General features: G+C 59.5%; 1 protein-coding gene across 1 annotated transcript; it reads left to right on the forward strand.

Annotated features, from left to right (window-relative positions):
• Window positions 1-426: 426 nt before the first annotated feature.
• Window positions 427-23695, forward strand: MFIFM68171_00647 (uncharacterized protein; the record flags this gene model as incomplete). The annotated part of the gene is made up of 3 exons (XM_071056069.1): window positions 427-11032; window positions 11100-22048; window positions 22145-23695. The coding sequence occupies 3 exons, from the start codon at window positions 427-429 to the stop codon at window positions 23693-23695; spliced, it is 23106 nt and encodes a 7701-aa protein (XP_070912170.1).
• Between the last annotated feature and the right edge of the window lie 516 nt (window positions 23696-24211).

The raw sequence follows: 24211 nt of genomic DNA on the forward strand, positions 1-24211 counted from the left end.
GGCTGCCTTCAGATGACGCGAAACTTGGGGCTCGGGGTTTTGTCGCTGCCCGCTGTTGCCCAGCGGACAGCGGGCAGCGGCCGTCTGTGCTTGCCAACCCCGGTCACTGGGGGCCGCCTTGGCAGGCTGGGCCGCTGAAGGGTTACTGTGTAGTGCACAAAGGTAGCGAGGGGAGCTCCAACTGGCAAGTCTGTGGCGCTGTGGATACTGTAGGAGCCAAACCCCAGCCTCCTGGGGAATTAAACCAAGACGCCAACAACAACAAAACACTGTCAGACTGAGGGGACCACATACCGATACCCAGGCCGAGTGCACGATCCGAAGCTCGATCGCATATCGCGCGAATACACAGGATACCCGAAGAAACACAAATACACCAATGAACGAGCCATAGGAGATTGCGAAGCTGATTTTGAGCCGACAAGAATGATGCGAGAGCCCCGTCGGCGGAGCCCTGGGAGCTCCCGACGGCGACGCGCCGAGCGGCGGCATTCCAAAGAGCAGCTCGCTGCGGCGGCTGCTGCTGCTGCTGCCGCCGCCGCCGTCGCCGAACCCGCCCCGACGTCATCGCATTCGCATTCGCGGTCGCAAGGTCGCGCACGAGCCGATTCGAGCACCTCGTCGTCTTCGTCCACGTCGTCCTCGCTGATCAACATCTCGCGCAAGGGCCGCTTCGGAATACGATCCTTTTTCGCTTCGTCGTCGGTCAAGAAGGTCAAGAAGCGTCGATCCTTTCGAAAGAAGAATTATTCGTCCTCATCCGTCGACAGTGACCTGGCCTATGGCGCGGGCTACATATCTAGGTCCTCGTTCGAGAGGCAGCACGCAGCGTACCAGCAGCACCATCAACAACAGCACCCACACTCGCACCCACAGCAGCATGCGCACCACCTGCCGCATGCACAGCCCGGATACAATCATCATTACCAGCACCCTCCGCAGGACATACCCCTGGTCGGGCCTGACGGCCGGCCTGCGGTGAAGAGGGCTCAGACGGATGAGGAGATACTCGCCCTTGGCCGCAAGCTCTCGGATCTCGCCCGGGCTGAGAACATCCGAGACCTCGAGCGCGTAGGCAAGAAACGGCCGTCCAGCGTGGTAGCCGCTGCCGCCGCCATTTCCCAGTTCCGTCATCAGAATTCGCACGGCCATAGCACCTCTCGCGGCATCGGCTCGTCCAAACCTTACCGTGACGGCCCAGGCGAAGATTCCGACTGGGAGTCCGCATCAGATTCGGATTCTGACTCTGCTCTGGCGTATGGCTCCATGCCTAAGTTCTCGGATCCGCACCTGCCCGTCGTCGCCGCTGCCGCCGCCAGCGTTGTTGGCGCTGGCGTCGGCCTCGCCGCGGCATCGCAATACCAACCCAGCGGACCGCCGACAATCATCGCCCAGCGCCCGCCGGAATCCATTCGTCCACCGGACCGCAAGAGCTCCGCTGTCGACCCGGCCATGTTCGGCCCCGTCAACTCTTTGCGCGGCTACGTCAACACTCCCTGCGGCTTCCGTCCGGGCGACGACCCACGCATCTCGCAGTCGCATATCCCAATGCAACCTCCGCTACCGCAGCCGATGCCCCGTCTCGAGGAATATGTCCCCCAGCAACCCAGCAGCGCCTCCATCGAGGCTAGACCAATGCAGCAGGTCTATCCTATCCCTATGTCGGACGCGTCGCGGTTCGAGGCTGTGATCCCGGCTGCGAACGCCTCAGGCGTGTCCGTTCCCATTGGTCATGGCGCTGGGGCGGCGATGGCGCCGGCGGCTCCGGCCACGCCAACGCGCCACCACAGGGAGAGCGTCGGATATGCGCACTCGCACCACTCACACCACTCGCCTGCTACGCACTATTCGCCGGCGCATGCGCATACCGAGCCCGTCCCGATACAGGCGCCCAAACCGAGGGTGCCTGTCTCGCCGCGCTTGTTGGAGGACCAACCCATGGCAGCTGAGCGGGAGCAGCAGTTCCACCATCAGCACCAGGGGAGCCCGCGCCGGACGAGGAAGGCGCGTGAGGATAGGAGCATGGTGGATACGCTCGTCTCTGGGGCGCTGCCGGCTGTGGTTGGGGCTGTGGGTGGTGCGGTTCTCTCGTCGATCGTGGACGAGAGGAGGGACGAGCGGGATTCCCGTCGCGATGACCGTCGGCCTCGGCCGAAGCCTGATGGCATGAGTGCTGATGATGTCTTTGGCGGTTCGCCCTCCGCCCCCTCTGTCGTTGGCTCGTCAGTTGTGCCTTCGGACCGCTGGGATGGACGTGGTGATAGGCGCGGCGAGAAATACGATGGTCGGAATTATGACCAGACTTCCGACCAGCAGCGCTACGGCCGTGCGGAGCCTACCTACGATCGTCAAGATGAAAGGCGCAACATGGAAGACCGCGGCGCTCGCCCCGCGTCCGACGGTAAGAGCATAGCCGAGACGGTAGCCGTGGGTATTGCGCCCGCCGCTGTCGCCGCGGCAGGCGCAGCAGCGCTATCAGAATACAAGGGCCAGCGCGAGTTGGACGAGCTTCGCGAAAAGGAAGCCCGCCTTCGTGAGGAGCGTATACGCCTCGAGCGTGAAGCACAGCGGCACCGCGAAGCGAGGGAGTACCGTGAACGGGAGGATCTCCGTCTTCACGAGGAGGAAGCCGAGCGCCGGCGTCGAGAGGAACAGGAGCTCATCGAGGAGCGCCGAATCCGAGAGGCGAAGGAAATCCGCTACAAGGAGGAGCGTCGGACCCAGGAGCAGCTCGAACGTGCCGAGCGGGACCGCCTCGTCAGGGAAGCCGAGAGAAAACGCGAGCGTGACGAGAAACGCCAGATTGAGGAACGCGGCAGCAAGGATGGTGATGACAAGGGTCGTTCCCGCGAACGTGACGACCGGCGTCGCTCCAAGGATGCTGTCAAAATCATCGACGAACGGGAGAACTACCCGGCTCGCAAGGAGTCGGCACCACAATCTGAAGAAAAGCAGCAGGCGAGCCTGGGTCCTTCAGCGGCAAAGCCCAGCCGCGAGGAGAGGCGTGCCCAGCGTGAAGAGACTCGTCGGATGCTCCGTGAGATCCAGAAGCAGATCGAACTGGAGAAGGAACGCGCTCAAAAACTCGAAGAGCTAAACAATTCAAAGGATCCCGCGGACGAGCTCCGCAATCCGGAGCCGTCCGACACTACCCAGAATGAAGCGCCGATCAATCCATTCCAGTTCCAAGTCCCTAACGACGCCTTTCAGACACCGGTCTACACCACTCCGCAGAGGCCGCTCACTCCACAGGTCGTCACTGTCGATCGTGAGCCTGACTGGGCACGTGAAGAGGCTGAACCGTCTGAGGAGCCAGAGGAGCGGCGGAGCCGCCGCAGCTTGTACGAGGACCAACTACGACAGGCTCAGACCATCGTGGACGAGACAAACAATTCTACCATCCCCGCTGAGCCCGGAGTTATTGCTGCTCCTATCTCGGTGATTGAGGGCCAAGGACGAGGTCGGTCTCTCTCACGCGAACCCCGCAGGGGCAGAGACGCGGAGCCCGTGCGGGATGTGCAAGAGGAGGCAAATCGATACTATCGCGAGAAGAAGCTTGCCGAGAGGATTGCCGAGGAAGAGATCCGTTCCCGCAGCGTCTCCCCGTCGCCTTCGGTCGTAGATAAATACGAGGATGCTGATGAGCCCATCGTCCGTATCGTGACGCCTCCCGAGATGAAGCGCGCTCCGAAGAAGAGCAAGTTTGATGGGCCGAACGCCGACGTCCGCATCGATAATGTCATTATGCCGCACGACCTACACAGGTACCAGGCCCCCCCAGCCGGCGTGCCCGGTTTTGGGCCGGCGATGGTGCCTATCTTCAAGTCGAGGGATCCGTCGTGCGAACGCGAGAGACCCATGCTTGTCCTCGTCCTCCCAACTCCGAGCACATCCCCGGCGCTGGAGAAAATGAAAGCTAGGCAAGCCGCTGCCGTTGCCGCCGCCAACGATCCGTCTTCTGAAGATGAGAAGAAGAAGGAGGAGCGCAAGCCTAAGGTCATTATAGGCGCTCGCGGCGAGGTCATTGAGGCGCCGGACGATTATAACACCGGACGCATCAAAGAAGTTGATAGTCGCGATTCTTCGCAGGAACGGCCCGCCCTGAAGTTCAAATTTGGCGGCGGCAAGAAGAAGAATACGTGGAGGCTGATCGCTGCTGCTGTCGCCGGGGCTGGCGCCGCGTCCAAGTCGAAGGACCAGAAGCCAGATGAGGCTGCAAAGGTTATTGAGGGTGAGAGGAGTGGCGATGTGGAGAAATCCCCGGATGCGGAGCCGAAGGCCCAACCAACGTCCGACGTCGAAGCGGCAGTTAGGGAAATTAAACCGGCAATTGACATCGTACCGGATCCTACGCGAGAATTGACTCAAGATGCTGTTCCGGAACCGGTGCGGGCGGCGCCGACAGAAGCGCCTGAGCCAAGGTCCGGACCAGAACCGGAGCCGACTCGCATCGACTCGCGAGGGCCATCCCCGCTGTCTCGGAGGTCCATCACTGCCGATGTGGACGATGCGCCACCCCGGGTTGGCCCGAAGCCCTCAAGTCCACAATTGGCCAAGGCACCCGGCGCGTTTGCAGATGACATTGACTTCACGGCGACTCTCGCGGCGGGCTTGACGAGCACAGGGTTTGACCCCAATATTGTGATTGAAGATCCAACGTATCGCAGGCGTGACTCGCCCCCGGGCTCGAACGAGCCGTTCTACGTGGCCCCATCTGCCGAGACGGTCACGGATCTCGGAGGCGGTCACGCTGAGCCGTCTCCGAGAGCGATCATCACGGAGCCACCCCAGTCACCCCCTGAAACGGCGGCTGCCGGTGACTGGGAAGCGGGTTCCAGCCCGAGCAGGAAAGGACGCAGAAAGCGCCAGAGCATTGATGCTGTCGACATAACGCCCGAGCGTGAGTCTCGTAACCTCGACGAATCCGGAACTGAAGGCCATGTCGAAGCACGCGAGGACGAACAAGAGCAGCGCAGAAGCGCGACCGATCCTAGCCCAGCATGGCTCGACACAGAGCAGACCGTTGTTGCTGAAGTTAATAAGGCCGTACCCGAGTTTGACGTGGTTGAGATCAAGAAGGATGACCCATCGGTGGATGATGGGGACGACGAGTGGCCGGCCAGCGATCCCAAGAAGTCCAAGAGGAAGTCGAAGCGTGACGATGGTTCTTACGGGTCTACGACGTACTCCACACCGTCGTCTGAGGTGTCCATTGCAAGCTCGAGCAGGAAAGCCAAGAAGAACCGCCGTAAGAGCACCAAGGATGACAATATACCTGAACAAGATGAACCCCCGGATCGACCGGGGGACTCGTTCCAGCTCGTCGACCGTGAAGCGAGCTCCGTGGTCTCTGATCCCATCGGCAAGACCAACGGCAACCACGTTGACGAGAGAGATGAGGTCAAGTCGGTCGTGTCACTTCCAACCAACGGCACCAGCGAGCACAAGGACACCTCGGTCACAGAGAACGGAGACAAGAATTCTTTTTTAGGTAATGCCGGCACCTTTGGCGCAGGTGCCGGCTTGGCGGGAGCCGCGGCTGTCATTGCGGCCCAGGCCTCTCGCTCAAATGCCACCCAGGACTCTGTTGAGGAGTCGCCTCTACGACGAGAACGTAGTGTCAGCTACGGCTCGCAGATTGTCGACCCTGAAGTCGTTCAGCGCGAGATCAAACCAGCCATCGATCCGCAATATGGCGACTTGCTCCCCCTGCCTCCCAGTGTGCCTGGTTCGCCCAACTTTGAACTAGAAGAAGAATTTCCCGCCCTCCCTGAGAGCCGTCCCGACACTCCTCCGGAAAACCGCAGCCGCCGAGCGACCGTGACACACACACGGCGCCGCAGCACGATTGAGACGCCCATCAAAACTCCCAGCCGCACTGCTGTTCCCGTGCAGTTCCTCATCGGCCGCGGCTCGGTGCCCTCCTCTCCCGCATTCCGATTCTCCCCTATGCAGTCGCCTGTTGCACCGGCCTCTGATACCCCGAGCCCCCCAAAGACCCGCTCACGCCCGACCTCGTGGGACAACAGCCGTGAGATCATGCCGCTCTATCTCATCGAGAAGGCCAGCGCGAGCGCCCAGAGCACCGAGCCGCAGGACTACCCTGAGCTGCCACCGAGTGAGCCTCCTTCACGAGAGTCTCCTGGTCCGGAGATTGACTCCAGAGGCGCCGATGTGGATTACCTTAGCCGTGGGGTCACCACTGGTAGTGCATTGCTTGGTCTGCACATTGATACTAATCTCGCAAGTGGAAACCGCTTCGGCGAGCCGCTGGGGTCAGGGGAGACTACGCCGAGGGCTGTTGTTTCTCCGACGGAGACTTTCCATTCCGCGATGCCGTCGTTGCCAGACAGCTGGTCCGGTTCGCCAACCCATGGGTCATCATCCCCTGTTCTCACCCTAGAGTCTCGGTCTCCTTGGCCACAGGCGTTTGCGGAAGCCTTGGAGAACCTGTCTGCTCAGTCCGCAAATCGATCCGAGTCGCCTCCCTTGGCGGAGTTGCCTCCTGCTTCCGCGCACTTGATAAATGATAACTTGGAGCGCTTACCGCCTCTTCCGGAAAGCCGTCCTGGCTCGTCTGCTCGAGTAGATATGGCGCCCGTTATCGCTTCTGAGCCCTTGTCAATTTCGGTTCTCCCGGATCCCGACAAAGCCATTCCTTTGGAAGAGCGAAGTTCCGAGCACGATTCCGAGAACCTCCCTCCTTTGCCAGAAAGCCCTCCAGGCTCCTCTATTGAGGATGCAACAACATCAATCCTTCCGGCCAAGCCCAGCATTGAGCCAGTCGCCCCTCCGCGAGAGCGAGACTTTAGTCAAGAGTTGGAGAACCTACCTCCCCCAGAAAGCCGCCCAAGCTCACTTACCCACGTGCAAACAGCGCCGGTTTTAGCCCCCGAATCTCTGGCGACTCCGCGCATCTCAGAGAAGCCTAGTACTGAAAAAACCGCTCCCGTGGAAGAGCTGACATCACTCCCACCTGTTACTCCTGAGCCTCACTTAACTCGAGATTCGGACTCTGGTGTGGATGTGGAGAAGTTGCCTCCTCTCCCGGAAAGCCCCCCTAGCTCACCCACTCAAATTCCACCATCCCCTTCTTCTCCGTTACCTCCCGTACTTCTCTCTGAAGGAACCGACTTCACCGCCGTAGGCGAAACAAGTTTCAGGCAAGTGGACGAGCAAGACTTTGCTGTGACATCCTCGAAGCCAAGCCGGCCTACTCAGGTCTATCATCCTCCAGAAACCTATGAAGAACTCGAGAGCGCCGGGTTTCACAAGCGAGCACCAAGTCCTCCGCCGAGCCACTTCCTCAACAAGGAAGAGGCAATAAAAGCCGCCGAAAGAACTGAGTCAACACTTCTCGCCTCTGCCGCGGCTGCTAGCACCGCTGCGGCCAGCGGTCTTGTCATCGCGCACATGCGTCGCGACGAGCCCCAACCCGAGATACATCACATGGACTACGACAGGATGCAGATACCTAGTCACGAGAGAGCTGAGAGCGTCTTCTCCTTCAACGAAGACGCATCCACCGTTGCTGCGTCCGAGGCACCGACGTACTTGTCTGGGTCGACGTTCTACGAGACGCAGCAGGAACCTGCCGATTCACCACCCAGGCCGGATGTGCTTAGCTTCTTGTTTGGCAAAAGGGCTCCGCAGAAAGCTCAGGGGCGAGTGGATGATTGGACTACGATTACTATGCCTACCTCCCCTACCTTCTCCAAGAAAGGCAAGGGAAAGACAACCGGTAGTCAGAGCTTGGAAGCTAAGGCGGACACGCAGCGGGTTCCTGTGCTTGAGCTTGAGGCGCAAGTCAAGCGGGAAACGTCTGTTCTAAAGCCTCAGAAGACCGTAGCTCAGCCTTTGGTCATTGTGGAAGGGAAGCAAGAGGTTGTGCCGCCGAGGCTGGAGCGGTCTGTTAGCGCATCTTTCGAGAAAGGGAAGAAGAAGAAGGACAAAAAGGAGGTTTCATGGACCGAGCATGAGGCTGAGACTCGAGAACAACAAAGCGAGGCTAGCCAGATGTCCTCTGGCGTCCCGGTCTCGGACGAAACGGCGCAAACCCCAAGGGAATCCGGCACTGATCTGACCCTTGCTGGCACGACAACAACTCCTGTCATTTACGATGTATCTACTGCGGAGCGCGACATGGCTACGAATGAGCAAGTCCAAATACAAAGTCCTGAGCAATTCACTCTTGATCCGACTGGCTCTCGCGAACAATCTGAAACCGTGCCTATTAGAGTTCCCGGAAACGAGGCATCGTCCACGCCCGGCAAGAAGCGCAAGAAAAAGAAGCATACCAAGAGGCTAGAAGGGCATGCAGAAGGCGCTGCGGACCGCTCCATCGCTGCGGACGTGGCGGAATCCGGCAGTGCGGACAACGCTGCTGACCGGGACCAGAAGCCTCAGCTCACCCCACCGCTCCAGGGTGCAGCAACGCAGGAGGCTAATAGGAAGGCAGTCAAGGAGTCACCACGGCAGCACGTGGAGCCACGTGAGTTGTCTGGATTGGAAACAGGCTTGAGTAGCAGCTGTGAGGCTGGGCCAAAGACGGCCGGCGAGCTTACCGAGCCGATGGCGGCTGAAGGGGATCCCGGTCACGGGGCCGCCACACCCGCAGCCGCTGGCGTCGAGTCCGAGGACCAGCGTAGCCGGATGAACAGCAAGCGTGAGACGGCGGATGGCGCACCCGACGATGAGAGGGCAACCGGAGTAGCAAGGAAGGGCATCTTTGCCTCGATTGCCGGCGGCGTGGGCTCTCTGCTTGGCATCGGAAAGCGTGACGAGTCATCTCGTGATGTACTTCCGATTCAGACCGAAGAAAACAACGTCGATGCGGAACGACAACAGCGGCAGCAGCAGCAGCAGCAGCAGCAGCAGCAGCAACAACAACAGCGACAGCAGCAGGAGCAGCAGCAGGAGGAGCAGCAACAGCGGAGCGTGGAGTCATTGGAGCTGCCCAAGCCCCCACACCACCCGCTCACTTTAGGCGAGTCCAGCAGCCAGATTCCCGGTGTGGGGCCTGCAGCGGACTTGCATGAACCCACTATAATGGACAAATCAGTGGGCGACACGGCGAGCGTTGCGCTAGACACCGCTGTTTCCCTGCCCAACGAGCGGGCCCCTGCCCCTGGAATCCCCACCCCTGGCCCTGTCGACGCGGCGACGACTTCGGATGTACCACCTATCGAGGCCATTGTTGGTCACCGGGGCCAGCCACTCGAGGCACAAGAAGGTGACGAGCCAGACCAGAAGATTGCACCTCGGTCGTCAGACCAGCCCGGCAACTTTGCGACGACAACATCAGAGGAGATCCTACAGCCTGAGCCTAACCCGTCCGTTGTCCATCCCCCTGACGAACCAGCCGCTGCCATGGGAAAGAAGAGCAAGAAGCAGCAGCAGCAGCAGCGCCGAGATGCCACCGCAACCACCACGGTTGCCCAGGATGGGCCAACGCCCCAGGAGTCTGCGCAGGATACGGCAACGCTGACGCCAACACCACCGCCGGTTGTCGACAAGGCTGACCAACAAGATGCCTCGTCTAATACGCAGACCAATCTAGAGCCTGCCGTGGCTACCGAGCCCAACTCGGTAGCCAACCAGCGCGCTGATGACGATACATTAGCTGAGCCTGCTAGCAAGAAGGGGAAGAAGGCTAAAGGCAAGAAAAAGAAGCAAAACGCGGCTGACGTTGATGAGACACCCGCAGCAGAGGCAGCAGCTTTGGAGACAACAGCACCTGAAACGGCAGTTCTGGAGACGGCACCAGAGCCGGTTGCGGTTCCAGAGGCGGAGCAACAGAACACAGGTAATGACTTGGCAGAGACTGCTCCTGCTGAGGCAACACTAGGCGACGTGTTGCCCGAACCGGCAACTCCTAGTAAAAAGAGCAAAAAGGACAAGAAGAAGAAGAAGAGCGGTCAAGATGCCTCTAAGAGCCCAGTCGACGCCAGCACAGAAAAGGGGGCACCCGAGGTCATCGAGGAGTCGAAGATTGAGATTACCCCTGACCAGACTCCCTCCGCAGACTCATCACAACCGGAGCAGGCAGCCGCTGAACCACTCCAAGGCGACGTGGGGCCTGAGCTAAGCGGCTCTGGAGAAAAGGGGGAAAAGAAGGAGGGCGACGAACTTCCCTTGCCCACCGAGGACTCACCACAGTTTGCCCAGCGACCCGAACAGACGCCGTCCGCGCCAGTTGAGGAACCTTCCATCCCACAAGGAGACGCCTCGCCCCAAACCGAGGAGATGGCAGAGCCTGTGACCAGCAGCAAAACGCCCGAGAAGGACGAGAAGAAGCAAGGCTCAGAACCCTCAGACGAGGAGGCCACTGCGCAGTCTTTGACATCAGAGAACGAGACCCCAGCCCTTGTGGCGGATGAACCTCAAGAGGCCGGGGCGGCAACACTAAAGCTCGCAGCAACGGAACCAGCAACACCTGAGCCTGCTACACAGGAACCCGCAGCATTGGACCCTGCATCACCGGAGACGCCAACCCAGCATCAAGCCGCGGTGAGCGCAGAAGTTGCGGCAGAAACTGACCTTAAAATCGACTCGTCGAACAGCGCGGAGAACGGGACGAAGAAGACAAAGAGGGTTTCGCTGGCTGCTGACGACCATCCAAGTTCCCTTAGCGAATCCGTCGCCGGCAACCAGGACAACTCGCCAGCCCAGGAAGCCGATGATACCCTGCTGGATGCGCAGCGGCAAAAGGACAAAAAGAAGAAGCGGCAGAGCGTCTCCTTTGCGGAACCTCTTGAGGAGCATTTGCCCACGGGGCAACTCACGCCATCCGAAGCCGAGAGCCTTGGCGCTCAAGTTGGTGTTCCTGTTTCCTTGCCCATCACGCAGGTCTCGATCAGAGCCAGGTTTGACATGGAATCGCAACAGGAATCAGTCGCTTCGTCTTTGGACCAGCTGGCAGAAAATGAGGATTCTCGCAAACTCGCCATTGGACCGGACGGTCAGGAAATGCCCTTGTCGGAGGAGCCTCAACCACAGAATGAGTCGTCCAAGGAGGTTGCGGATGACGGCGGTAAGTTGAGCGAGCTCTGAAAGCAGCCAGTGGGGATAGGTATCAGGAAATTAACTTTGTCATTTAGACTCTTCAATTGAAAGTACATTGGCAGCTGTGGCCGAAGAGGAGCCATCAGTTTCTTCCAACACGTCCGCAAAGGACGAAAAGAGTCAACAACCGTTGGCAACGGAAGCCGGACCAGTGAGCGTGCAGCCGACGGCGGAGTCGGGCTCCGGTGAGAGAAGCGAGAATGTAGCAGCAGCAGCAGCAGCAGCAGCAGCCTCCGATGCTTCGACCCCACTGGGGAGCACCGACGGCACCACTGAACCAACGACAAGTGGTGCAATCAGCGCCCAGTCAGAACCAATAATAATAGCCGCCGACCGCCAGCCCGAGCCTGCGGGTGAGGAGTCGTCCGCCAGGCCCACTCACTCTCCGTCAAGGAAGGATAAGAAGAAACGCAAGAGTAAAACAACTCAAGACTGCTCCGGCTTGGATTCGCCCGGTGAGGAGACCTCGCAAGCATCGACGACCGAGGTTGCTGTCGGTAAGACGCAACCACACACACCACAAGAGAGCGCTGCCCAACCAATTGAGAGTGAGAACCCCTCTCAGCCGCACGAGACCACAGTCACTAAGAGTGAGCGCCCAGCAGCAGTAGCAGCAGCAGCAGCAGCAGCAACAACAGCATCCGTTGTGCCACCGAATGAGACGCAGCCCGCCAGCCTGCGTGAGGCTGCTTCCGCCAGCGACAGTAGTAATAAGCTCAGCGACCCAGAGCCTCAGCCCGACTCCCCATCCCAGGATATGGCGCGCCAGACCGAGGATGAGAGATCGCCCTACAGCCTCCTCAACAAGAGTAAAAAGAAGAGGAAAAAGCCCAAGGCCGAGTCAGAGCCATGGCCAGTCGAAACACCACCAGATCCGCCCCGGAAACCAGAGATCCCGTTGTTCGAGAGCCGCGAGATAGAGCGCATGCTCATCCAGCTCAGTACCGTCGAAGAGGAGACGGAGCCGCCCACAGAGTACGCCGAGAGCGACGGCCGCTCGCTCGTGTCGGAGGCCGACGCCAAGTCCCTGCGCAGGCGCAAGTCGACCCTCTCCGAGTCGTCTCGCACCGTCTCTTCGCTGCCTGACTCGGACGCCGCCCTCACCCTGGACGACGGTGATGCAAGCGGGGAAAGCAGCCGTGCTTACTCGCTCAAGAGGGCGGCCGGCAAGAAGGCCAAGACCACGAAGAAGGACAAAAAGAAGAAGCGCCTGAGCTCTGTCTGGGATGAGCCGTGGCCGAGCAGCGAGACGTCGGGCGCCGAGGAGCTTGTCGAGACGCCCACCGAGGCCAAGTTCAAGTTTGCTGACGAGCCTGCGGCGGAACCTAAGCCTGTTGATGAGAGCCAGGTTCCTGACGAAACCGCCCAAGTTGTTCAGGATGCACCGCCTGTTGAAAACGTCCAGCAAGAAAAGGATACCACTCCTTCTGGAGATGTCCTGGTCGAGAAGGATGTCGCAACCCCTGCTGCGATTTCGGCCGAAGAGGAGGCTCCTAAACATGAGATGGAGATTCAACCTGTGCCAGAGACGGTCGAGCCTATCTCAGGACCTGGGCCGGTCACGCCGGATGCTGCAGCTGCTGAGGCAGCCGCTGAAGGCGTCGCTGTTGCCGAGCCGGTTACTCAAGAAGACGCCATCAGCCAGACCGCCACCCAGGAGCCGGAACCCATCCAGGAACCCGAGACTCTCACAGAACAGAAAGAGCTCGAGGAGCAACAGGCTGATCCCGAGATCGTCGTCGGCAAAAAGTCCAAGAAGGACAAGAAAAAGAAGCGCGCATCCCAAACCCAAGAAAGCCAGTCCGAACCCGAGCCCGCGCCCATGCCCACACTTGAACAGCCCGCGGACGGACCTGCACCTTCAACAACCGAAGACGCTCCCGCGGAATCTAGCGCCGAGCAACCAGGCGAGCAACCAGCAGAAGAACCCGCCGTTGAAACCTCTTCACCCAAGAAGTCCAAAAAGGACAAGAGGAAGGGGAAGAAGGCGGCTAAGGAGCAGGCCGAATCCGATCCTCAGCCTACCGCTGCGGAAGAGAAGCCTGCCGCGACTGAGGCGCCTGCATCTGAGGAGACTGTACCCGTTGAGGAGCTTGTTCCTGTTGGAGAGCCTGCCACTGCGCAAGAGTCTATTGCGGCTGAGGAGCCGGCATTTGAGTATGCTGCCCCTGTTGAGGAGCCTTCTCCTGCTCAAGACCCTAGTATTGTTGAGGAGCTTGTTTCTGCTCAAGAGCCTACCCTGGCTGAGGAGACTACTCCTGCCGAAGAGTCAGCTGCGGTTGAAGAGCTTGTGTCTCCTGAAGCACTTACCGCGGACGAGGAGCCTGCTCTGGTTGAAGCTACTCCTGCTGAAGAGTCAGCTGCGGTTGAAGAGCTTGTGTCTCTTGAAGCACCTACTGCGGACGGGAAGCCTGCTCTGGTCGAAGCTACTCTTGTCGACGGTCCCGCATATGTGGAAGAGCTTGCGGCGGTCGAGGCCGCTGCTATTGAGGCACCTACTCAAGTCGAAAAGGCCGCTCAGGTCGATGAGCCTGCTCCCGTGGAAGAAACCGTCATCGTTCAACAATCCGAGGAGCTCGTGCCGGCCGAAGGACAAGACGAGTCCACCAAGCCCTCCAATCTCGACAGCACTCGCGATGTCGATGTCCAGGCAGAAGCGTCCGTCCAACCCGAGGCCACCGCTGAGGCTGAAGAGGTCCCTCTCATGGGCAAGAAGTCAAAGAAGGACAAGAAAAAGAAGAAGGGAGCCCATAAGTCTGAGTCTGAGCCCGCCCCTGTAGTTGAGTCACCCGTTGTCGAAGAGCCCAGCATCTCGGCTCTTATTGAGAGCCCCGCGCCTGCGGAGCAGACAACCGGGCCTGTTGAGCTCCCTCAGGATGCTGCACAGCCCGCTGATGTGCCCAACCCGAGCCAAGAGGCCGAGGGCGAGAAGACTGTGGAAGCACCCGCCAAGAAGTCTAAGAAGGACAAGAAGAAGAAAAAGAAGGGTGCGGTTCAATCTGAATTGGAGCCCGCTTCCGCCGCTGAAAGCGCCGCTGAAAGCGCCACTGTCGAGGAGCCCACCGTCGAAGCTTCGCCGACCAAAACTCAACAGCTTGAACCTGCGCAGGAGACTCTTGAACCTGCGCAAGAGACTCCCGAACCTGCGCATGAGATTCCCGAACCTGCGCAAGAGGCTGAATTTGCGCAAGAGATTGCTGAACCTTCGCAAGAGGCTGAACTTGCGCAAGAGATTGTCGAACCTGCGCAAGAGACTTCCCAACCTGCGCAAGAGACTGCCGAACCTGCGCAAGAGACTCCCGAACCTGCCATCGAGATCGTTCAGGAAGCCACAGAGACCGAGGCCACCCCCAGTCAAGAATCTGTGCCTGACGCAGCATCGGATCTGCCGGCCAAGAAAAGCAAGAAGGACAAGAAAAAGAAGGGCAAGGGTTCCCAGCTCGCCGAGTCCGAACTTGCTTCTGGCACCGCCACACCGGTGGTTGAAGAGCCAAGCGCGGATGGCAAACCCGAACCCGTGGTGATTGAGGCTGCCCAAGAGCCTGAATCGATTGGTGTCCAAGAACCTGAAGTGATCCAAGAGGCTGAATCGGTTATCGTCCAAGAGGCCTATGTACAGCAACCCGAAGAGCCTCAGCCTCAACTTGACGAAGCACAGCAAGAACCGCCAGCGGTGGAACCTTCAGAGGTCCCATCCCAGATGAGCAAGGGCGCTCAGGCCGATCAGTCTGAACCCACCTCTTCCGACCTTGCGACACCTGTGGAGGATGCCCTACCAGTCATCGAACACTCGACTCTTACTGCCAAAGAACCAACTGCAGTTATTGAGGAGACTCGCGCAGACCCCACTCCTACCGCGGAAGAACCTACCATTGCTGCTGAAGAGTCCGCCGCCGTTATCGAGGAGCCCGGCCAGTCGGTAGAACAGCCTGGCAGCTCCGTAGAAGCTCAGGTCGAGCCTATTCTTGAAGTACCTCAACCAGCTCTAGAGTCCCTTCCGCAGGAGGCAACGCCCGAGGATGTTTCGACTAAGAAGTCAAAGAAGGGCAAGAAAAAGAAGGGCAAGGGCTCAAAGGTTCTTGAATTGGGATCAGACGCTGAGTCTGCACCTGTTACTCCTCCGTCCGAGGACCAGCTTGCTATCGTTGAAGAGCCCGCATCATTTGTTAAGGAGACTGCTGCTACCACACAGGAACCCAGCTCTACTGTCGCCGAGGAGACCCCGGATACGCCAGCCAAGAGGGGCAAGAAAGACAAGAAGAAGAAGGGCAAGGGTAAAGGCTCTCAAGTTCTTGATGCTGAGTCTCAAGTTGGGTCCGCTCCTGTCACTCCGCCTCCCGAAGAACAACGTGCGGTTGCAAACGAGCCCCTCGTCGAAGAGCCCGTTTCCCTTGCTGGGGAAACTAGCACAGCTACTGAAGAGCAAATATCTACGGTTCAGCAGCCTGAGACAGCTATCCTTGCTGCTGTTGAAGAAGCATCTGTTGCTCCCGAAGCAGCTCCTGAAACAGCTCCCCAAGCAACTTCCGATGTTGTGGTGGCATCTGCAGAGGCATCCAGTGTTGTCGTCGAAGAGTCAAGCACCGCTGTTGAGGAACCCAATGGTTCTGACTCTCGCGGTCAACCTGAAGAGGCTACCCCAGTTCTGGAGACTCCACAGCAAGAAACACCAGCTGAGGATGAGCAGGCGGCTCCCACGAAGAAGTCCAAGAAAGACAAGAAGAAGAAGGGCAAGGGCGCAAATACCGTCGAACTGGAAACCACTACTTCTGATGTGCCAGCCACTCCTGTTAGGGAGACAAGCCCTGTCCCAGCGGAACGTAGCTTGAACTTTGAGCAGCCGACGCCTTCCCAGGAACTCAGCACCCAGGCTTTGGTGGAACCCCCCGTCGAGACAAGCGAGCAAACCTCATCCAGCACTGTCGAGAAGCCGAGCCTGGTATCTGAGACGGCTGAGCAGCCGTCGCCAGTCAATGTTGAAGAGCCGGCGCGGGTGCTTGAAACGTCTCAAGAAGAGCCCGAGGAAGTGCCCGTCAAGAAGTCCAAGAAGGATAAGAAGAAGAAGAAGGGTTCTAAGGCTGCCAATTCTGAGCCTGCATCTGGCGATGCCACTCCTGCTGCAAAGGAACCTGCGCCTGCCACGGAGGAACCTTCTCCCGAAGAGTCCGTTGGCCGATCCACACCTCCTGCAGATGAGACTACGAATGAGAAACCTTCCGCCTTGGTCGAAGAACCAGTTCCAACGCCCGAGGTTCCGCAAGAAGCACAGGCCGAGCACACCTTTGACCTGCCCCCCAAGAAGAAGAAGGGCAAGAAGAAGGGATCCAAGGCCGAGGATTCCGAACTCGCTTCTGGCACTCTGACCCCTACCCAAGAAAAAAGCCTTGACGTCCAGACACCCGCGTCCGCGGCTGTGGAGGAGCCCTCTGCCGCGCAGGAGTTGGTGACCGAGCCAGAGGCACCGCAGACAAGTACCACTGATGACCCGCAACTGTCTTCCGAACCCGGACCTGTCACTCTGCCCTCCGAAGATGATAAACCAGAGGGTGCTCTCGAGCTCCCCGAATCCACCCCTGCTGAAGGCCCTACGCCCGTAGTCCCGGATGTCCCTGAGCATAGCGATCCTGAGGATAAGGTACCACTGACTCCCGATACTGTGCAGCCGGAGCCACCGATCGACGATCCTTGGGATGCGCCGGTCAAGAAGGGCAAGAAGGACAAGAAAAAGAAGAAGGGTAAGGATAAAGTCGCCGAGCCTGAACCCGAGCCCGAGCCCGAGCCCGAGCCCGAAAGACCCAACGCCCTTGAGCCCGATCCGTCCGAGCCAGTTCCCATTCCTGCTCTCGACGAGCGCGATACGGCGGTCCCCGAACCTGTCGTCGCTGAGATTACCCAGCCAGTTGAGGTTTTGGAGGCTCCCAAGGATGGTCTTGAAAATGCCCCGCCTGAGGTCCAGCTCGAACTCCAGCCCGAGACTCCATCTGAGAAGACCCCGGAGGCCCCGGCCAAGAAGGGCAAGAAGAACAAGAAGAAGAAGGGTAAGAACAAGAACACGGAGCCCGAACCAGTGTCCGAGCCTGAGGCCGAAACTCCTGGTACCGCTCTGCCCGACGCATCCGACTCTGTCGAGTTCAAGGAACCGGCCGTTGTTGCTGTTGAGGACGTCATCAACAGTCAAGAGCCTAGCGAAGAGGTTGCTGATGTTCCCCAACAACAACAGGAGCCCGAGGAGACACCCCAGGAGATCTCTGAAGTCATCTTGGCAACCCCGGCAAAGAACGGCGTAGAGGATAAACCTGAAGCCGAAACTGTGCCCGAGCCTGTGCTTGAACCTGTCGTTGAGCCCATGATGGAACCCATCGTCGAAGCAATTTCTGCGCCAATAGCCGAATCTGCGGCAGATGCTGCGCCCGAACTTATAATTGAAGTCGCCACCGAACCAGAGCCCCGGCCGACTGCCGTCCCTCAGCTAGATGCCCAAGAAGGCGCTGATCCCACCGACCTTGTCATTCATGCTAACGAAGAACCCGTTCCTACCGGCTCAGAGATCGCTCAGGAACCTACCGTTAAGGCCCCTGATGCCCTTCAACAACAAGAGCTCAAGAAGACCCCCGAAGAGCCCGAGGATGTCTGGGGTGCACCATCAAAGAAGGGGAAAAGGGGAAAGAAAAAGAAGGGCGAAGACAAGAACACCGAGTCCGAGCCCATTCCCGAGCCGGCGCTTGAGCCTGCTCCCGAGTCTGAGCCTGAGATTATCGCTGCCGCTGAGCGGGCTGTCATGGATATCGCTGGGCGCGAGACGCAAGTCATCAAGGTTGATGAAGAGCCATTTATTAGCTGCGAAAGGCCGAACAACGAGCTGACCTTAGAAATCGCGGACGGCTCCCAGTCAAATAAGCCTGAGATGACACCAGAGCAACAGCCCGACGAAGCCGCTTCCTTCGAGGTGTCAATAAAGAAGGACAAGAATGACAAGAAAGGCAAGAAGAACAAGAAGGCTGCCGCTACCGAGTCCGAGTTCCAGCCCGAGGCATTTGCGATTGTGGAGGCGCCGACAACCAAGGAGATCCCTGCGCCTGTTGTGCTGGAAGCTGAGACGTCAACTCTAACAGACATGGCCGCTAAGCCTACCATCGACCTCAGCGGAGAGGGCCCCCCGGTGGCTAGCGCGGAGATTGTTCCGGAAGCTGTTGCCGAACCCGTCACGGAGCCTAGTGTGGAACGCAGCACCGATCCTACCATCGATGCCACAGAAGCTATTGCCGAGCCCGTCCTGGAGGCTGCCGCTGATCCCGTTACGGAGGCAATCGCAGAGTCTGCCACCAAGTCTGTGTCTGAGACAACTACACAGCAAACCGACGAGCCTGTTGATGAGCCCAACACCGAGCTTGTCCCTAAACCCGTCACAGAGATTAGCCAAGACGTTCAGGAAGACACTTGGGCACTACCCGCCAAGAAGTCTAAGAAGGGCAAGAAGAAGGGCAAGCAATCCGCATCCGCAGCCGCTCTCGATTCCGCCTTGGACGCTCCCGCAACAACGGCAACGAAGCACGAGGTCTTGGGCACCCCCCAGCCGCGAGATATCTCTCTGGACAGCGAGTCGGCGGCCTCCGTGCTTGCTCCCGAGTCTGTACCTGAGCCCGAAGCGCAACCGACTTCCACGGGTAAAAAGTCAAATACGAAGGGAAAGAAGACTGCTGCTGCTCTTGCACTCTCTGAGAGTATTGATTCTTCTGGAGTCGGTACCGTTCCGGAGCCCGAGCCCGAGGAGCCTTCTGCTACCCCCGAGCCTATGCGGGTCGAGAAAGACTCAATTGTCGCAGCGCCTGTTGCGATGGACGAAGACAAGACTGCTACTCGTCCGGAACCCGACGTTGTGCAGGTTGAGTTGACTTTCCAGGAGCCCGTGCAGCTCGAGGAGTCGACTGCTACTGGTTCTAAGCCCACGCAAGTTGAGGGGCCAACTACTTTTTCCCAGCCCATGCAGGTTGAGGAGGTGACTGCCCCTCTGGAGTCCGTGCAGCTTGAGAAGTCGTCTATTGCGCCAGAGCTTGTACAAGTCGAAGAGTCAACTACCCTTCCGGAGCCCGTGCAAGTCGACGCGCCAACCATCCAGGAGCCCGTCCAGATCGAGGATTCGAACGTTCTCCCAGAACCCTTGCAACTCGAGGTGGTGAAGGCTGAGGAACCCACCACTGCGCCAGAGTTTGTACAAAGTGACGAGTCAGCCGCTGCCTCCGAACCCGTAGAAATTGAGGAGCCGACAGCACGCGAGGATGTGGAGGAGCCCACCGATGTTATCCTTGTTGGTCCTAGTCCCGACGAGGCATCAAAAGAGGAGGCGCCCAAGGAAGAGGAAGTCGTCGAGTTCAGCGGCAAGAAGTCCAAGAAAGACAAGAAAAAGAAGGGGAAGAAGACCGACACATTCCCTGTCTCTGACTTCGATATCCCGCAGGATCAGGCGGAGACTTCTGTTACCGAGATACTGCCCGCCGCGGAGGGTGTCGCCCTCAACGATGATGAGATAACCCCAAAGGAGGCCGGTGAAGATGACTTTGGCATCGCCAACAAGAAGAGCAAGAAGGATAAGAAAATGAAGAAGAAGGGCAAGGGCGCAACAGCGGTAGTCGAGGAGGAGCCCGCCGTTTCGAAGCCCGCTGAAATCAGCGGGGTAAATCAAGATCCCCTTGTTGAACACGCGAAGCAGCCAGAGTTGACCGAAGCCGCGCCTCCCCCCGCTGCCGAGTTCGACGACAAGCCAAGCAGCAGACCGCAAACACCAGCCGCTAGCAACGCCGAACTCGACGCCGCAGTCTCGGACGCTCTGCAAAACTCGGCTGTCACGGCTCCCGCACCAGCTACTGTCAACCTAAGCTTGCTCCCGGATCCACGAGAACTCTATCCCATGGACGAGCCGTCCCCACAGCTCCTAACCGCCCTCGAAAGCCCGTCGTTCCTAGTATATCAAACGGAGGCGGCACGCCAGTTCAGTTATGTGGACCTCAAGCCCGCCGAAGAACGCAGTCCCGTGGCGCACGACCCGCCTTTTGACGACGAGGCTCCCAGAAAGAAGGCCAAGACAACTGAGGTGGAACCTACCGAGGTCGCGGAGCCTGTGATCTCGTCCCGGGAGGTGGATGCTATGTTTACTGAAAGCACGGACAGGAATCGCAGCGAGGACAAGGGTAAAGACTATACAGAAGCGGAGGACGATGCAGCTGTTGCCGCGGCCGCCGATGCACTCAGCGGCGGCGCTAGGCTGTTGGCGGAGGATTTGGGGGTTGCCGAAAAGGAGGACAAGCAAATTAAGATGACAGAGGAGAATAACATGTTTGAGGACCCGCCGTTGTGGGAAGGGGCGGACAGGGAACCGCTGGAGGCGTCAAGGATGGATGTAGAATCGGACAAGCTTTGGGATGTTCCTGCGGATGAGGAGGCGGAGGTTGAGGAGAAGGGGGAGAAGGTGACGATGGAGCTTGATGAGACGAAGCATGAGAAGACGGTCGACGTTGAAGAGCCGACAAGGAAGGAGGTGGAACAACAGCACGAGACGGCGGAGAGGGGTCTCGGAATGGAGGAGGATACAGCGGAAAAGGAGATGGGCAACGACTCTCTCAGTCTGCCCGAGGGATCCGGCCTGGGTCGGATGGATTCCGAGACCATTCCCAGGTCAATTAGGGAAGGGGAACCACCGAAAAAGAGGAAGAAAGAGCGGCGGCCACGAACGCCATCGCCAGAACCGGTGCAGCGGGCCTTCTCGTTCCCAGACGACATTGCAGACGAAGAGGCATTCACCACCAGAGACATCAGGGCCGACGACCAGGAGCAGGACGAGACGGCAGCCGAACAACCGGTCCGCCTCCCGCCCATGTCCAGCATCTCGGAGTTTATGCGGTCCCATACTAGCCTACCGCCGGTACAAGAGGAGCTCTCAGACGACGAAGCGGGCGATCAATACCCAATGCCAGCGCACGACACTCTGCGCATGCCGACTACACCCGACCCCTACAGGGACAGCGGGTTCGGATCCAACTCACCCCACCTGTCGCGCCACATTCAGGGCGACTATCATGGTCTTCGCGACAGCGGCGTGCACCTGCGCGAGTCGATCGAGATCACACCAGTGCGGGCCAGCCACCGGTCGTTGTCGCCGAACACGCAGCGCAGCGACGATGCAGAGCGCCGTCTCGTTCGAAAGTCACCGCTAAGCGGTCATCGAGGCGGCGCCGTGATTGGGCCGGAGACGACACCTCGCCTGGACGAGCCTTCACCGCCGCCAAAGACGCCCGAACCAGGGAAGCTGCAGGTCAAGAAGCGGGGGCCCAAGACGCGAGATGCAGCAGCTTCGGCAGCTTCAGCAGCACCCATTTCAGAGCCTTCCCCTGCTGTGAGCGCTGTGACCGCTACTACTGCTGCTGCGGCTGGTGCTGCTGGTGCTGCTGCGGCGTCGGGGGCATCCCTGCGCAGCCTGTCAGACAGCGCGCGGCAGCCGCCAAGACTGGCCGTGGACCCCACGCCCCGACGCACATCGCCGCCGGCCAATACCAGCATGGCCCGCTTGCGCACACCAGAGCCGGCGTTGCGGCCTGACAGTCCAGGCACCACCAGTCTCCGCTCCTACACGGGCACGCCCACGCCCACGCCCCAGCCCCCACTGGGCCTGCGTAGGATGGACAAGCGGACCAGTGGAGACCTGCGGTCCGTGTCCCTCAGCCAACAGGACCTGGCCGCCAAGGCCCGAGAGCAAAAAGAGGGCCCAGCCACTCGCCAGGGCTCTTCGGCCACTGGAGGAGCTGCTGCTGGGGCTGGTGCTGGTGCTGGTACCGCTGCTGCTCTGACTGGTGCTGGCGGCATTGCTGCGGCCGCCGCCGCTGGAGTGCTCGCGGGAGCCGAGCTTCTCTCATCGTCGTCAAAATCTTTGCACAGCACCACGCCCGTCGCAAACGAGGGCCGTGTCCGCGTCAAGGACATGGCCGATGTCTACGTAAGTTTTTCTGATGGTTTCTTCCCCCTTCCCCCTCCCCCCTCCCCTGCAAATTTTTTTTTTTCATCCGACCCCCCCACTAACCATGCTCACCAGGATGGCTACGGCGAGGGCCGCATCGGCTCACCGCGCTCACCGACTCGCCCGCACAGCATGCGCCGCCGACAAAGCATGCAGGTGCTCGAGCTCGAGTCTCGCGTCGAGCAGCTGCTGGCCGAGAACCGCATGCTCACCGAGGCTCGTCTCCAGGCCGACATGTCGTCCAGTCAACGCAATGCCAGCGCGCTCGCCGAGCGCGACTCGGAGATCGAGGCCCTCAAGCGCATGCTGCAGGAGGCAAATGAGGTCATTGAGCGATTGAAACAGACAAACGAGGGCCTGCGCAGCTCCACCTCGGCCATCGCCGTCAAGCACCGCGAGGAGGTCGGCCGTCTCGAGACGGAGAGGGCCAAGGCGGCCAAGGAGCTGCAGCTGGCCCGCGACGCCTCGACACAACACGCCCGCGCCCTGCAAGAAAAAGACGCCGAGATCGCCCAGCTGCTCGGCCAGCTCGACGCCACGCAGGACCAGATCCGCGAGCTGCAGCAGCAGATCCTGGAGCAGAGCAGGCCGTCGGACGACGCCGACTTCCTCGACCTGCACGACATTGACTACTTTGACTACCGCTGCCAGCAGCTGTGCGCCCACGTGCAGCAATGGGTCCTGCGCTTCTCCAAGTTCAGCGACATGCGCGCGTGCCGGCTGACGTCGGAGCTCAGCGACGAGAAGCTCATCGACCGGCTCGACAATGCCGTGCTCGACGGCTCCAACGTCGACACGTACCTCAACGACCGCGTCCGCCGCCGTGACATCTTCATGAGCATGACCATGACCATGATCTGGGAGTTCGTCTTCACGCGCTACCTCTTCGGCATGGACCGCGAGCAGCGCCAGAAGCTCAAGCAGCTCGAGAAGCAGCTCGTCGAGGTCGGCCCCGCCCACGCCGTGCGCCAGTGGCGCGCCGTGACGCTGACGCTGCTCGCCCGCCGCCCCTCGTTCAAGAAGCAGCGCGACCAGGACACCGAGGCCGTCGTGCAGGCCGTCATGGAGACGCTCGCCAAGATCCTGCCCCCGCCCTCGCACCTCGAGGACCAGATCACGGCCCAGCTCCGCCGCGTAGTCCGCGAGGCCGTCGGCCTCGCCATCGAGATGCGCTGCCAGCGCGCCGAGTACATGATGCTCCCGCCGCTGCAGCCCGAGTACGACGACACGGGCGAGCTGACCGAGACGGTGGCCTTCAACGCCGCCCTGATGAACGAAGGCTCGGGGAACGTCGACATGACCAACGAGGAGCTCGAGGCGGCCAACGCGACGGTCCGCGTCGTGCTGTTCCCGCTCGTGCTGCGCAAGGGCGACGACATGGGCCGCGGCGAGGACGAGATCGTCGTGACCCCCGCCCAGGTGCTCGTGGCGAGCAGCACCAGCAACCGGCCCGGCAGCACGACCTCGGGCAAGGCGAAAGAAGGCGCGAGGATGCTGACGCCCATCTCGGACGCCGGCGGCGTCAGCCTGCTGGCCAAGAGCGACAAGGCTAGCCCCCACCACGGCCCCAGCAAGGCGCCGGCCCACAGCGATATTAGTATGGTGGAGACGGAGGGGTATCTTTGATGATGGGATGGCGGAATGATGATGGGATCTTGGTTCGAGGAAACTATAATTTGGGATTGGAGAGGCGGGGGGGTTGGTTTGGTTTGGAGGGAGGTTGCTGAGGGGGAAAAAGACATAATGGTTGGGACTGGTTGTGCTTTTCTTTTTTTTTTTTTTTTTATTCCCCTTATTTTGCGTTCTTTCGCTTTTCGCCGCTCTACTTTTTTTTTCTTCTTCGGAGTTGGGGGGATTTGTCTTTTAATGACGATGTGATGGGACATGATACATCTGTTTTTGCTTCTTTTACCTTCTAGTTTCCAATATTATTTGCTGCTGTGTATGTCTTGCGTTTTGCTGTTGTTCCTTTATACTTTTTGCAAAAGCACATTTTGAGATGTTTTCGAGCTTGTACTGGTCCGGTTGTTCTCTTCCTTTTGCGTTTCCTGCCAGGGAGCCCGGATAGATGGTACACTAGTCTGTGGATGGCTAATGAGTGATGACCCTGAATGAAGAAAGATCTCCGCTAATTGATGTTGT

This window comes from Madurella fahalii, assembly GCF_045866475.1.
Source record: "Madurella fahalii IFM 68171 DNA, scaffold_1, whole genome shotgun sequence".
Classification (NCBI taxonomy): Eukaryota; Fungi; Ascomycota; class Sordariomycetes; order Sordariales; genus Madurella; species Madurella fahalii.